The sequence below is a fragment of the Anguilla anguilla genome, chromosome 6 (assembly GCF_013347855.1).
Source record: "Anguilla anguilla isolate fAngAng1 chromosome 6, fAngAng1.pri, whole genome shotgun sequence".
In the NCBI taxonomy this organism is placed as follows: Eukaryota; Metazoa; Chordata; class Actinopteri; order Anguilliformes; family Anguillidae; genus Anguilla; species Anguilla anguilla.
The window spans coordinates 51796739-51812493 of record NC_049206.1 but is presented as its reverse complement, the minus strand read 5'-3'; the positions used below and the strand labels follow the sequence as shown (position 1 = coordinate 51812493).

The 15755-nt window shown below is 49.5% G+C and overlaps 1 protein-coding gene across 2 annotated transcripts in view; it reads right to left on the bottom strand.

Annotated features, from left to right (window-relative positions):
• Positions 1-7407: 7407 nt before the first annotated feature.
• The window catches only part of tbc1d32 (TBC1 domain family, member 32), a 41850-nt gene continuing 33502 nt past the window's right edge, over positions 7408-15755 (bottom strand). For both annotated transcript variants that reach the window (XM_035424216.1, XM_035424218.1), the window contains exons 32-34: positions 15081-15221; positions 11975-12163; positions 7408-8941 (exon numbers count right to left, since the gene is read on the bottom strand). In XM_035424216.1, coding sequence (XP_035280107.1) covers positions 8822-8941; positions 11975-12163; positions 15081-15221 — 450 coding nt within the window. In that variant the 3' untranslated portion in view covers positions 7408-8821. The remainder of the gene's footprint in view (positions 8942-11974; positions 12164-15080; positions 15222-15755) is intronic.

Genomic DNA, 15755 nt, shown 5'->3' with positions numbered 1-15755 from the left:
TAAATATAAGCAAGTATGAATAAAAATATCTTCCATGCCCTCACAGGACCTGGCTATTCCATATATTCAAAAAGTATTTATTTCACTATGCTGAAACCTACACTACAAGGGACATTCAATAAAAATAAAATAAGCAATATTTCTTAAAATAATTTCACTGCAACACATTTTTTGTCATGCAAGACGCTCACATTATGTCAAAAAATCTAAATACTGAAACTTATTTTCGGCATGGCCTCAGGAGGATATATTATAGAGTGGAATTTCCTGAACAGAATGAAAATGTCTTCAGCTACTTACCTACCTATCAGTGTAGGCAATAAACATCTAATATCGCTCATGAATAACTTACCTGCATTAGAACAGGAAACCGGTGTGATATGTTGACATGTGAGCATATTGTCCTACGTGGGTAATGCAATGACACTGCTCATTTTCAGACTCAGTCAAACACATTAGTTTCTGAGAAATAACAACCTTTTTGCTAGCATGTCTTTGAGACTCTCCAATGATTCACACCAGCCGTGAAAATGAGTTAATTTTCTCTACTGTACCCTTTCTGATGGAATTTGTATGAGTTCTCCTCTGGACTGAAACACAAAAGATTCAACAAACGGTACAATGTGGATCCCACACATTCACCTTGCTGTATTCAACCATAAATTCATTCATATTCAAGGGCATTTTTCTCTGGTTTGGAGTGCTCTCTTCCTTTGTGTGTGTACAGGATGCGCGTGTGCGTGTGTGTGTGTGTGTGTGTGTGTGTGTGCATGTTTGTCCCACTGTTAGCACACTGTTGGAACCCAGGAGAATTTGTCTGGTATTAATAACAGAATTTGGCTATGAAGCAATCGTTCCGACAAGACAGGCAGGATCTTTTAGACTCGAGAGGACAGATTATAATCACAGATAAAACAATAATCAATCACGGGGTCCCCAAAGTAGAACTAATCCCAAATAATGAAATTCAGAGAATCAATAGACATCCAAAGGGCGCGCATTAAGTTATTTCGCTGAAATAGTCTATTATGGAGTCACTGAATGGAGCTGATTTTTATCGGTCTTCAGCATACCACACATTTTATGCAAAAAGCAATTTGTTTGTGTATTAACGGCAGCGCACTGTAACACTCGGGTAGAGATAATTCATACAGTACTGCAGCAGCCTGCATGCTTTGCAAAATGCCCAGGCCCTTTCTGCTTTCTTGCTTACAGAAAGAAGAGTTGTTCAAGATGTAATTTTCTCGCTTATTCCCGTGGGGTTTCTCTTAGGATTCCCCTTAAAGGCACAAGTTCACCCAAAAATGAAATGAAGTTCTGTTTCCACTTACCTGGAGCGCTCTCTATCCACCGAGATAGTTTCGCGGAGATTTGACAAGTTTTCTGGATATCTGCTGCAGCTCACCCCGATACAACAAACCTCAATGGGGCAAAGTTTTTCTGGTGCCCAAACTTTACACAGGAAAAACTCAACAGCAACATCTCTTTACAGTATAATGACATGGTTCCTTACGAACATCCACAGACCTTGCTGTGCATGGTTTCCCACGAAAACATTGTTTTCAACCATTGTTGAGACCATTCTTCGCCCACCTGCGGTCCGCTGTATTTCATCTTCGGGTGAACTGCCCCTTTAAGCTTTAGGGACGGAAATGCGTTCAGTCACCTGCCTTTTCCTGTCACCTGCCCTCTTCGGCATGCGCCTGGGACACGCGCCGCCGCCCCTCTGCGCTGTCACGGCGATGTGCGCGCGTGCGGACGGCTCTGACACACCGCCCTTCAGTCACAGTCACACCGTCTCCTTTCCATGCCGAAACGCGGCAGGCCAGTGAAAATGGCTGGTCTCTCGTGTACCCCAGCTGCGCTGGTACACCCCGTGAATCCCACACATTCGGCTTGCTGTATTCACCCAAATATTCACGCATAATAGAGGGCATTTTTCTCTGGCTTTGAATGCTTTCTTCCTTTATGTGTGCATATGTATGTGTGTGTGTGTGTGTGTGTGTGTGCGTGTCCCATTGTTAGTGCATTGTGGGAACACAGGATTTATCCGGTGATGTACACAAGTGCGGACGGCTGTGCCACGCTGTCCGTCAGTCACGCCGCGTCTCGTTTCCATGGCGAAATGCGGCGGGCCAGTCAAAACGATCCGTCTCTCGTGCAGCGGAGCTCCTCCGGCTCGGCCCCCGATCTCTCACTCATGTTTGAGGGTCAGATTGACATTCCCCCCCCCCCCCACCCGCCGGCACGATGCAGGAGTTTGACCACCACCGGCCCTCGCATCGATCCGCTCTCACGCGAGTTAGCCCTTTCTGCTTTTCGCTCTAAACTGACTTAAGATTGCCATTGATCCCCTCCTCGGCCAAGTGCGTGAGTCACTTTATAACCGACAGATGGTGCATCGAGTGGCTTAACAAACCCCATCCATCTCGCGGGCTTTGATCCCAAATTCAAACAAGGATCATATGAAATCACAACAATCGCATTACTCAAAGGGGTAAATGCCTCCAGCGAAGGACAGAGGCCAACGCGGGCCGCAGAAAATCCCTTCGGGGGATTGAAGACTCTCCCCCTCGAACGGGATCAGAACAGACGTCTCGTCCGTAGCGTTCCAGCGCTAAATTAACTGCCGCTGCTCGTTTGGAAACTATGATTACGTCCCAAACTCGGAGAAAAGGGCAGAACGAAGGCGAGTTTTTTATTAATGGCGGTGCGGTGCGGTGCCATTTATTCTCGCTGCCAGATCGGTATTAGCTGCCCGCTCTCGTCTGGAGGTTCCGTGCTGCGCCTCGCATTTGTGCCTTTTCGGGAGCCGCGATTTCCCAGATTGCTCCCTAATTGCGGGATTTTTTCATTCCCCAAACGAACCCGCCGCCGACGCCGCCAAGCCTGGCTCTGGGTAGACGCTCGTGCTGAGGAGCGGAGACGGAGGGTGCGTGTGCGAGCCTGTGTGTGTGTGTGGGGAACGACGATGGCATTCTGTGGGTGTGCGTGTGTGTGTGTGGGGGGAAGAGGTAGCCAGGGTATGTGTGTGTGTACACATATATGGGGACGGGAGATGGCATGGTGGTGGGTGCTTGTGTGTGTGTGTGGAGGTAGTCAGCAGTGTATGAGTACGGGTCTGTGTGTGTGGGTAAAGGACATGACCATCCCTTGTGTGTGTCGGTCTGTGTGTAAGCGTACGTGCTTCTGCTGGGAGGCAGCCAGTGTATAGTAGGTGTGCGGGTATGCGAGTGTGTGTGTGTGTGTGTGTGCGCGTGTGCATGTGTGTGTGTAAGTGTGTGTGTGTGCGTGTGTATGTGTGTGCGGGTGTGTGTAGGTGTGCGTGTGTGTGTGTGTGCGGGTGTGTGTAGGTGCGTGTGTGTGTGTGTGTATGTGTGTGCGGGTGCGGGTGCATGTAGGTGTGAGTGTGTGTGTGTGTGTGCGCGTGTGTGTACTCGAGTGTGTGTGTGTGTGTGCATGCGTGTAGGTGTGCGTGTGTGTGTAGGTGCGTGTGTGTGTGTGTGTGTGCGGGTGCGTGTAGGTGCGTGTAGGTGTGTGTGTGTGTGTGTATGTGTGTGCGGGTGCGTGTAGGTGCGTGTAGGTGCCTGTGTGTGTGTGTGTGTGTGCGTAAGGGCACAGGTAGCCCGGGTCCCTGCGGTGCACTTGAGCAGTGCACAGAGGAGAGGTTTTAGCAGGCAGGCTCCGGCCCGCGGCCCCTCAGATGTGAACTCATTCGTAAGAAGCGCTGGGTGCGGGCGGCCGCCGGCTCAATCCAGCTCCTGGATGATTAATGTGCTATCGATCCCGCCCCCCAAACCCCCCCCCCCCCCACTGCCAAGGGCCCGGAGTCTCCAGGCAATCTACAGGTCAATTTACAGTTCTCTCTCAGACCCCCCCCCCCCCCCACCCCCACCCCCTCCCCTGGGGGGTCAAAGGTTACCGGCCCGTGTCCGGCGAGGCCCTGCGCGCGGCGTAACCCCCCCCGAAAAGCCGATCTCCGCCACGCCGAACCGTGACGCCCCCCCCCCCCCCCGTCCGTTCCCGCTTCCCCTCACCTGAACCCCGCGTGACGGGCGAGCGCCGTCGCGCCGCGATTGGACGGCGTCTGCTCGGCGAAGCGCGGATGATTTATGGAAGCCCCCTCTCCGGTCGGGGCTCCTTCTTTCCGCCGCCTCCGAGATTATCATTCATTTTTAATGGAAAGCCGAGCCGAGCCGTTTAGCGCTGGGGAAACACTGACGATGACGAGGATTAGCCGCCATTAACCCGGGGCCTGCCGGAGACGGCGTCAGGTGCGCCTGATTTTAAATTTACCGTCGTCGTTACGCGGAAAGGTCGGACGATCACCGGCCGAGCGCGGGCGTCGTTCATCTCTGACCGCGCGGTCTGCGGACGACGCGTAAGGGCTGTAGTGGGATGTGGGCGGAGCAGAGCAACTGCGCCACCGTAAAAGGAAATCTGTCACCGCGCTGATCTACGCCGTGTCATTAGCGAGGGGGCGGGGGGAACGGCCTGGTGCGCCATTACGGGCCGACTGGAGCGGAAACTGAGCCTTCCCTTAATTATTCCACCCGGATTCCACCCCCGCCCGCCCGCCCGCCCCCCCACCCCCGCGTCTCAGCACATCTGTGCGGTCCGATACGCACCGCCAGACACCAGTCAGAGAATCTGAGAACCCGTCCCATTGGCCCCGTGCGCAGCCCCCGCCGAAGCGAACGTCTGGTTTCCGTGACGACGCGGGGCGGGAGGATTGTTCCGAAACCGCCCGACCGCGACCCCCCCGGATGTCCGCGCCACCGCTCGGTCTCTAACGAACGGTCCAAAACCGGTCAGGCCCAGTGGTCGCTCCCGTCCGCCCGCGGTCACGGTCCAAGCGGCTTCCGTTCCTTTTTTTAAAAAACAGAGTGTGCGGCTTGTCTCACACATTTATCCTCTCCGTCTCGCCGCTCGGTCACGGAGGAGACCGGCTGTCAGGCGCCCGTCGGGCCGAACGGGGCGTCGGCCCGGGGTAGAAGCCGCCGCGCTCGCGTTTCAAATCCAGACCCGATCCGTTCAGACGAAAAGAGACGCGGCGCCGACCGGCGAGAGAGAGAGAGAAGTCCAATCGCTCCACGCGCTTTTTTGATCGATAAACAATTACGCGCGGCCGCAGTCAGCAGAAGCGGGCCGGTATGATAGGGGGTCTGGTTAAACTACAAGGGCCGCCTGACGTGTTTACGGCCAGAAATATGAGCCGCCCGCGGCTTTTTACCGCTAAATCGGTCGCGGGGTCCAGCATTTTTGTAGGTGTTAGCCCGATATCTAAAGAATTCTGACTGTCTGGTCTTTTAACGCAGGCCTCTATCAGGTTAAACCGGGTAAATTCTCGGACAAAAAAAAAGCAGAGATCCTAAATAATTTTGTTTAAAACAAGAACAGTCATGGAGAGACCTCCGGTGTGAAACATTACGCTCGGAGTGTTTCAGGAATTATGTCTGAATTAAACTGTCACGGCTCTCCTTTGATAGCTGAGGAGAAAGCCCCGGAAAGGGCACTGTGCGGCGAACAGCCGCGGCAACAGCCTGCGAGAATATTAAGTGCTATTTAAGACGTTTTAATATAATCACTGAACCTTTGAGTGTCTACACAATATTTTAGCCCTTGACCGGACGATCTAGTTCACATCTTAATATCTCTTACTTTTCTCGACTTCCAAATTCCTCGTTTTCAAAATTTAATGGAGTAAAACACATTTTAAAAAATGTAATGTGATAGAATAAAACTAATGACAAGCATGATTATAAATGTACAAATTTTAGAACGATTTTGCAACAATAATACACACAAAACATTAAATACTGCGTAGGAAAACCAACAACACATTAAATCCCATCTGGCAGAGAATGGAAAAATAAGCTTCAGAACATGCATTACATTCATGTGACTTGTCAAGGGGGAGCTGGGTGCTGTGTTTTAATTATCACTTAAACAGTTTCATCTTAATTAATTAGCTGGTTCAAATTACTTCCTGTCACTAATAATCTATAAATGAGCAGAGTTATTAATATAATGAGTACTGGAAAAGCCGGCATTGTCATCGTTAAGATATAATCTGGCCATGATCTACAGCTGACTTCGCGGTCCGGCACAATGACATCCTAAACGCGGCCGAAATAAACAGCTCGTTGCGCGGAGACGGATGCGTCGCTTGATTTCGGAAACAACGCAGATCACAGCGACCGAGGAGAGAGCGGCGCGACGAGGAAGGGAAATAAAAACCCTTAACGTCACGTCGGCCCTTTTTAAACCGTTCCGCGCGTTCGCCACGCGAACCTCACCCGGCGGCCGCTACGGGGACGGGTTCCGCCGCGCGCGCGGTAAACAGCATGTAATATTTAGCGGCTGCTTTTTTTGCGAGGGAAAGCGAGCGCTTTTAATGAGCTCGTTCATTATTCAAACGCGCGCGAGCTTCGGACGGTTAGCGTCGGGGAGAGGCTCCGCTGGGCCGTAGCGAAGGCTTGTCATAACAATGGCCGCCCTCGGAGCTTTGATGGCGAGAGCGCGCGCGTTAGCTTATAACCCCCCGGGGGGGCCAAACGCCTCTGCAAGGGAATCGCAAGGTAACACTTTCAATTAAGGCTCCATCTGTACGCAGCATGAAAGGCCGTACACATTTAATCACATAGCACGCATGATAAAGAAGCTTTTTAAATAAGTCATACGGTTTTTCTGGGATTTTTTCCATGATTTATAAAACAGGGATCACTGTCGATTAAAACAAAATGAGACCTTTTGCGTCACTGAGAAAACCGAACTACAAGTGACCGTAAGAGAAAGGGAAGATGGCGTCGACCGTTTGATTAAACGCCTGACTTTCGTAGCTAAATCGTTAAAATGTAAACATTCGCTGATTACTTTTCTAACGTTCCGAGAATTTGAATCTCTTTTACGGTCTGCCTTATGAAAACAGTACATAATGTTATTCGGAGTCCGATATTGCCGCGAATGCCACATTATCCCAAATGAAAAAAAGGCAGAGATGGGAGAATTTGGAGTGGGACTCCATGACTCTTATTCATGCGCGGTTATTACAGCCGGGGTTTCAGCCCACAGGCTGTGGGCTCTTTGCTGCTGCATTGCCTGCTGGGAGTGGCGGGGGGGGGGGGGGGGCTTAGGGGGGCGTTCGGCTTTGAAAAATCTCGAGGAGAAAAACACGCTCGTTTCAAAGGAAAATGAAAACGATTCTTATGCTGCTGTTGTAAAAAGCTTGCTTACAAGGACAGCCAAGCACATTCTTGTATCGGGATTTTAACAGCTAAAGGCACTATGGGCTGAATACAGGAATTACACAACAAAAGTTCCTCAGTAAGACCCAGAAAAAGAGCTACAGAACACAATACACACTCACTGTTCACTGTACTGGATAGAAGACCTTACAACAGCATGTCAGGTGACTCATATTATGCCATTTTTATTACTTTCTGTCAATGGGGAGAAAAAAAGCTCTGGCAAGTGTTGATTTTAACAGAGGGGAATATGCATACCTGTGTTCGAAATCATTTTTGCAACGCTCTGCAGGAAATATGAGTGATATTTTCTTTCAACTGTTCCGCCAGCCTTTATTTTCTCACTTTCCACTTTCCAAGTTCAGGACTTCAGGCTCGATCTGCTCTTCTGAGACGCTGCTCCTGCTGAAGACGACTGATGTCGAAACGAGGCCAAAACGAGGCCAGAACGAGGCCAGAACGAGGCCAGAACTCTCCGGTTTCCTGGGGACGTCAGTCACAGGTTCCTGGCTGAGGCCCTGAGACTCGCACACAAACGGCAGACGATCGGGATTTTAAATGACGTTTCTGGAGAGAAATTTCCAGGCGACCCTTCGCACCGATACCTGGGCTTTCGAAACTTTTCTCTACGTGCATAAAAACGCGTCGCTAAAAACCTTCCCCTTCCCAGAACGTTCCGGCTACCTCTCCCCTCCCAACCGACAGTTTTCATTTGACGTGTTTTTCCTTTCTTGGTTTTATTCTTTCTCGGCCTTTGAGGAGATCGCAAACCTTGGACTCCAAGCCCAAGTTCAAACGCTAGGCATATGTCAATGCAATCCACTCTCAAAAGCTTTCTTTTGTACGGAAACGATTGCTATGAAAATAGTAATTAAAGCAGTTCTGTGTATGTATATTGCATATTTTGCCTCGATGTGCATGACTGCCTGTAAGCAAGGTTCTCGCATAATACTTCCATAAGCCAAAATTAATTTCATTCCAACTGAGTCTGTGTTTCCGAGTTATGAAGCATACAAAATTAATGGTGCTTTTGCACACAAGGTATAGGTAGCACAATACATTCCATTAATGAATCTGACACACTGCCACAGCATGCAGAGGTTAGCGAATCTGTGCACAAAAATATTTATTCTCCAATGTGGAAATGAGCTCCGGACCATGGTTTAAATATCAGTATTTACAAACACCGCAGAACGGGCTGACGTGATAAAATACTGCACATCAATAATGTACAATGACATATGTACATTACACTGAACACACTCTACTTCCAGGTTATTAAACAAATCACCCTTGCAAAATGTGAATTAGAGGCGATGTTTTGCACATACACACATACATTTATAGATGCGTATTAATCATATATGTGTGCGTGTGTATGTGTGTGCGTGTGTGTCTGTGTGCGCATGTGAGAGCGTGTGCGTGCATGCATGGGTGTGTGTGTGTGTGTGTGTGTGTACATACTCAACTGCATTCAGTACGTACAGTACACAATGTCCTCAGAAATAGGCCATGTTATTGCCATACGTAGCCTGTCTTGTAACAGGAAGAGATAAGAGACCTGGTTGTCTGAGCTACGTGATTTCCTGTGTGATTTTCTTCATGTCTGCGAGGACGACTGCTCTGTATCGCTGCTCCAATCCCTCCATGTATTCCAGGTAATTACTCACTTTGAAGCCCTGGACAGGCTCTTCCTGTTTGGAAACAGGGGAACACAAGAGCATGAAAATGTGAGTTTGTCATTGAGCTGTGGAAGAGGCCTTTCAAATAAAGATGCTCACGCTTGCGAGTGCCTGCATGCATACACACGCACACACAAAGGCACACACACACACGCACACGCACACACATACACACACACGCAGACATGCGCGCTCACACACACATGCGTGCACACACTCATGCACACACACACGCCATTGCTGTCAGCATTCCCTGCAATTCCGCTGTATTCCATTTTTTGCTGCCTAAATCTAATGAGAACACATCTTTAACAGAAGCTTTCCTCTTCTCCTTTAACACCAGCTTATCGTGCTGAAGTCATCTGAGGTGACGGCCGGCGCGCTGAATGATGGCGGCCTCTCCGAGGCGCTGCCGTTTCCGTGAGGAACGAGGCAGCGGGACGCGCTCGCTGGTCTGATGGGCTGCGGCTCCACTCTCCCGGGCGCAGTACCGGGCCGTTTTAACGCGGGACGCCGTTTTTAACGACCGCGGTTGGGCGAAGGCCAAACTCGCGGGGTGAGACAAAAGGAAATAAATCCATAGACCGATTTGTTCAGTCAGCAGCTTAATGTACAGGTGCATAATTACTCTTGGTGTTACGCTAGTTTACTGGGGACCGCAGGAGCATTATGAAAGCTCATTATGGTAACAAAGCGTTTGAATACGGACAGGAAGGAAAGTTTCAATGTGGACGCTAGGGGTGTATCCAAACCAGAATACCCTCTTGGGAGATGCACAGATAATGGCTCGTAAGCAGATGTTTATGACCAATGACATTTCGGTAAGATATTTGAAAGATGGGTTCAGCAGAGAATTGAGTATGAACATACTGTAAGAGGCAACAAACCCCCTATAGGCAAAGTTGTTTAATGCGCTTCTCGACACGTTGACATTGGCATTTATTAACTGGCGGTCCCAGAGGAAACCCTCCCCCCTCGTACAGGCCGATACAGAAAGTGTCTCCGCACGTCTCTGCATGGTAATAACTGTCTGTTTTTAAAATGTTTACTTATGACTGGTTGTCAGGGCTCTGCGCTAAAAAAATTTTTCCCAAGGAACACATGTGGTCGTAAGCAAAAAAATCTAGAAGTGCACTAATGAATTCCAATTAGTAGATGTGCTCCGAAATTATTTTTCCAGTCAGCGAATGCTACTAAAATGGGAGCGCAGTACAGCCCTGGCTATAGAGTGAAAAGATACCACTTATGAATGCAAAGAAATAAACCCCAAACGAATCCCCAGCAAACCCCCCCTCCTCCAAGTCCTGTCGTCAGGAGCTATCGAACTCAATAACCTTCTTCCCTCATTTCCTCTCCGGATCCCATTCAGCGAGCCCTGAGCTAGCATCCTGGTGTAACCTTTCACACCTACACAAACACAAGCGGTAAATCAGAATGCTAACATCTGGGAAACAGAAAGAACGTGCATTATTAATGAGACGACAGCGGAGCGCTCTCTCGAGCGCACAAGGGCTCCATTCAGCCGAATTCCGTGAGATGTGAATAACGTCGAAAGCGGGTCTGCGCGTTTTAAAAACGCAACGCTATTCCTGCGCTCGAACCGCCGGATAATTAAAAGTGCGCACTCGTCAAAGCGGCAATTAAGAGACGGAGCCGTCACCGGGAATTCAATTAATAACTAATTTGTACGTGCTGGAGCAGAAGTGTGTGAAGTTTCTATGCGCGCTGATTTGTCGAAGGAACGTTTAAAAATATAAATCTTTTTGCCGCGCATCTTCGCAGCACACAGGCCCGTCTGGAGCGCCGTTGGGGAAAAAATCCCGTCCTTTCTCCATTAGATTCGCTTCAAACAGATCCTTGTCTGAATGGCCCGTTTCGTCGACTGCGGAACACCTCCCGTTAAATCGTCCCCTGAAAAGGGCTCGCGCGCGCAATTAATTTCCGACAAAATAAATTCAAACGCAACTGGCGAGAAACTCGGGGCGCTGACGCGTCCTGTCTGCTAGCTGTCAGTCACGGGCGGGAGAAAGGCTCTTCAGCGACCGCGTCTGAGCGGCTCCGTGAATGCGCCACGTCAATTTGCGCGAAATCCCACCGAAGTATTGTGTAGTCACAGGCAATTTCTTTTGTGTTTCGAAGGGAAGAAGAAGAAGAAGAAGAAGAAAAAAAAAACGCTCTATTTCGGTTTTGTTTTGTGCGGCATCTGAGTCATCCCCGACGCCACTCACTTTGTCTCCCACTGCATCCTGCTTTCAAGAACTCCGCTGAATACGATTTTACATTTCCATTTCGGTTTTTTATTTAGATGAAACGCACGTACGAGGGATCTGTGCACCAATTTTTTTTTTACCAGGAACTCTGCCCAATTCCTGCCTGTATGGCACTTATCTACCGGGAGGGACCTTTTTCAAACTTTTCAAATGAACAGAGGACAATGAAATTACTGCATTACTATATCTTGTCTTTTCTGTATGGGTGGAATATTTAATCGCTCCATAACATATTAAAATATCTATTGTATGCTGCACTGTCAAACTGCCTGTCTTTCATGTTGTTGTCACATATGTCCGTGTTGCTCCTCTGGGCATGTGTAAAATAGCACCTGATAGGTTGTGGTGCTCCTCTGGGTGTATATAAAACAGCACCTGATAGGTGAGTTTAAGAGCACAAGCTGGTGACTAACTTCCTCTGGCACAGTCTATTGTTTCTGAGTGTGAGTATACGAGCTGAACTGCAACACCGTCAGACAGGCAAAGTTAAAGTGAGTAAGCACAGATTCACAATAGTGTGGGTAATTTACCTTTAAAAGAATTCGCAGAGGAGTGTGCTGGGTTCATGTGAGGTATATCATCTTAAGGACTATTGACAAAACTACCTGAACTAAACTGAGGATGACTACAGAGGCAGAACAGAACACTCTCACTGGAGTTGACAGTGTGTGGGAAAACCTGCATCCGTTTAACTGAGGCTGGGCCTGTGGGCGGGGCCACCTTCATCGTGGTCATCTGTGATTGGGCGGGGGCGGGGGGGGGGGGGGTCGCTCACCTTGAGGAAGACCTGGAGGTCCTGGGTCTGAGCGTGCTGCAGGACGTCTGGCTGCAGGTGCTTGAGCAGCGCGATGCACACGTACACCTGGTAGTCGGGTCCCATGACGACGCAGGTGGCCACGTAGCGACAGATCTCGGGCCAGTCCAGGTAGTTCCAGAAGCACTGGCCCAGCCACTGCAGGCAGATCTGGGGACGAGAGGTTAGCAGGCGCGTTACGTCCAGCCCCAGAGGGGCTCTGAGCGCTGCAGCGCCTGGGCGGAACCAGGAGGAGCGTAAGAGAGAGCGAATTAAACTCGGGCTCTCGGGACTCTACGAGGGGCCTTCGGGGTCGCTTTCCGTCGCCGCGGGTCCTGCTCGCTTCTCGCCACCGGCGCAAACGCAGTCCCGTGAAAGTCGCGTGAGCGGGACCGCGAGCCAACCGGCAGGGCGGTCGAACGGGGCAGGAGCCGGGCCCTTCAGCCGACAATAACCGCTGATAAAACACCAAGCCGTACCGCGGACCCGGGGAGAATCAGCGTGCGGAGCTAATAAAAGATAAAGGATCAAACATCGCTCTGAAATGCCGTTTAATTAGTGTGTATTTTCAGAGCGAATCCAGATAAAAGTTGGAAGGGGAGAGAAAAAAAAAGAAAAAAGGCGAACGGCGGCGCCATTGTGCGGCGCGCAGATAAACCGTCCGGCGGTTCGCTTTCATCTGTCCGCCGGGGAGCGGTCTATATAAACCAGCTGGGTGCTAATCCTGTAATTAGCTGTCGAGCCCGGCCGCAGAAAGACCAGAACCACACCGTCATTGTGTGTTTTTTTTTTTGATTTATAATAGATTAAAAACTTTTCTCATCTCGGAGAAACGAAAAATACAATAACGAAACCGTGTTCGAGCTTGTAACGAAACCGGCCGATATGCTATCGTTCTTTTAGCATCGGGACACTGGATGACCTTACAGCGCGTTCTTATAATAGCGTCTCAGACGATGGGAGAGTCATATAAAATCCTTTCCTTTTTTTTTGAGTGGGGGGAGGGTGGGAGGGGCAGGAGGGGAAGGGCGGGGGGGGTGCTTTTCAATTACTTTGCAGAAGCGCAAGTGCGGTGCCTGTCAGCTGATCCTATTCATGCGAGCAGTGAGAATCTGGAGTCAGTCAATGCCGGTTTCATCACACCTTTCTCTGCCCAACACCAGACAATTTACCCAGAACATTTCTTGAGGTAACGTCGAAGGATCTGCCAAGGCTGAGTTTCGACAAGGTGCTCAGGTGCACAGAAAGCTCTCCCTGCTCTGATGGGGGTGACACTCCATTTCAACATACCTTTTTTATTTATTTATTTATTTTTACAGCCCCAGTTGCTTGGTTTCTAGATTGTTCTTTTCGCGTTCTGGTTGCCTGAGGACTTCAAGCTGAATTACAGTGACATATGGCCCACAGAATATATAGATGGCATTGAATGCTTACATTCAGAAATGTATACAGAAAACTGGCATTGATTATTTTTTGAACGACAAGCGGATGGGGCAATGAATCAGGATACTTATCTAACTTTGACACCAAGATTTGGCCGTGAAGATTCAAGGTTCAAATTGTCCTCTTGCTCTCTTTGTGAAAAAAAACATTCATGCTATTTCTCATAAATGTAAGCATCATCAGCCTTGAACAGGAAAATGCACTCCACTTGGAAGAATAATCAGTTTGGGTACATCAAGAGTAATGAAACTAAATCGGGCCAAGTACTCAACCTTATGGGACACCACCTGATGTTTGCTAATAGTTATAGAACTCCTGAAGAAAGCAGTGTATTTCTTACTTATATTTCCTGTATTTCCTTATATTTCCTACAGTATATACATACTGACTGGGGACAATTACACTCTGAAAAACTGCACGGTTGGGGGTTTGGTGTTTTTATTTCGACAGATTGTTTATTTTAAATGCATGGGCCCAAGCAGTTTCCCGACCACAGCTCCGTAAGGAATTACAAGCATGTTTAAAAGTGCTGAGGTAATGTTAACATTCAAAGTAAAACTCCTTCCCCACAAATATTTTCACAAGCTGGTCCAGAAAATCAGGGGCATAAATATTTCAAAGACAATATTTAACATAAAATCCTCATTCAAGGGAGGCTAACCAAATATTATTTTTTTGCGATCGACTTTTTATTAGTTTCTGTCTCGCATGCACGTGTTCTCCGTAATCCTCACTGGGTTTTTATGGACCCCCGCCGATCTGATTTCATTTGCGGGATCAGCACGTCGGCCCATAAAGGGAAGGAAGATCGTAAAGCCAGGAAGCGCTCGGAAAAACGAGTCCATATGCGCGAGACCAATCTGACGGGTTCTGCCGCGAATGAAAATCTGGGGAGGTGAGAATGGCATCATGCTGCATACTGAGCAGGATTTGCAATGTGTGTTTTAAGCCGTGGTTTTCTGGATGTCTACCGCAAAGAGGCTGGCTTCGTTCACCATGGCTGGAGAGAGTCCCGTAGGCCTCAACCATTTCACTGCAGGCAGTTGGTGTGGAGGAGCTTCCGGCTGCATAGGTTTCTTAGCATCTGTTAGCAACTGAGCCTTTTTTACGCAGATGTTCAGTCAGATGCGCTTCATAATCATCACTAAGTAGCGTTATCAAAGGATCTAATGAAATATCCTAATCCATCCATCCAGATATGATCTCAGTCACTTTTGTCCGGAAGGTAAAAGCACCGGAACATTCTCATACGATGTGTCACTACAGTACCCCAAGGACAATGTGAGCCAAGGTAGGCTAATACTCTAACAATACAGTCCATGTAACTCACATGCACCTGACGTTCCCGTTAGCTTTAAACCAGGTGTGTCCAATCTTATCTGAAAAGGGCCGGTGTGGGTGCAGGTTTATGTTTTTGTCCTGCACTATGACACCTGATTCAATTACTTAACTAATCATGGTCTTCAATCAAGACCTTGAGAAGTAGAATCAGGTGTCTTGGGCCAGAACAAAAACCTGCACCCACACCGGCCGTTTTCGGATAAGACTGGACACCCGTGCCTTAAACAGTAAGAACACAGAGCATTTACGCTGCAGTACGCGCAGGCGCGGTTTTCTAGCGTGGTGACAGGGGAAGCTCCGGTACCTGGGACGGGGTGAAGCCGGACATCCGGAAGGCGGAGGAGACGAGCGGCACCTCGGCCTTCAGCAGGAGCTCCACGTAGTGCGCCGTGCACGAGTAGACCGGGTGGATCCCGGACTGGGCGATCTCCCTGGGGAGGTGCGCCTGAGGAGCACAGAGGAGGAGGAGGAGGAGGAGGAGGAGGACCGTTACCGGCATCGCCGCAGTGAGAACGCTGAACGCACGCTAAACCGCGCTAAACGGTCTGTCACACACCACGACGCACAGGAAATAGAGGCCGCGGCGTGCTGAACGCGTCGACGGAACGGACAGACGCAGCCTGCGTGACGGCTGCGCACGCTAACGAACGCGCTTCTCCCTCTTAACGACCAGGCGTCGTTCTACTCGCCCGCGCTGCGTCGGATTTGCCGAGGATTTGTGCCGCCGTCTGAAGAAAACTCTCCCGCACGGCGTTGGTGATGCGCGCCGCCGGTGCGCGCGTCCTGATTGGCACGCGACGCCGCCGTGGAAAGCCGAGAACGGCGGAATCGCAATCAGCTGCGCAAACTCTTCAAGGTCCCTCCGTCTCCCGGACACGCAGCCGAAAGCCCGGAACTCCATTAGCTGCGGGGTATAGTCTGGAGGGAAGGGGCTAGCGGCTCCAAGTTTTATGAGGACAAAGATAATGACTACGCCGGC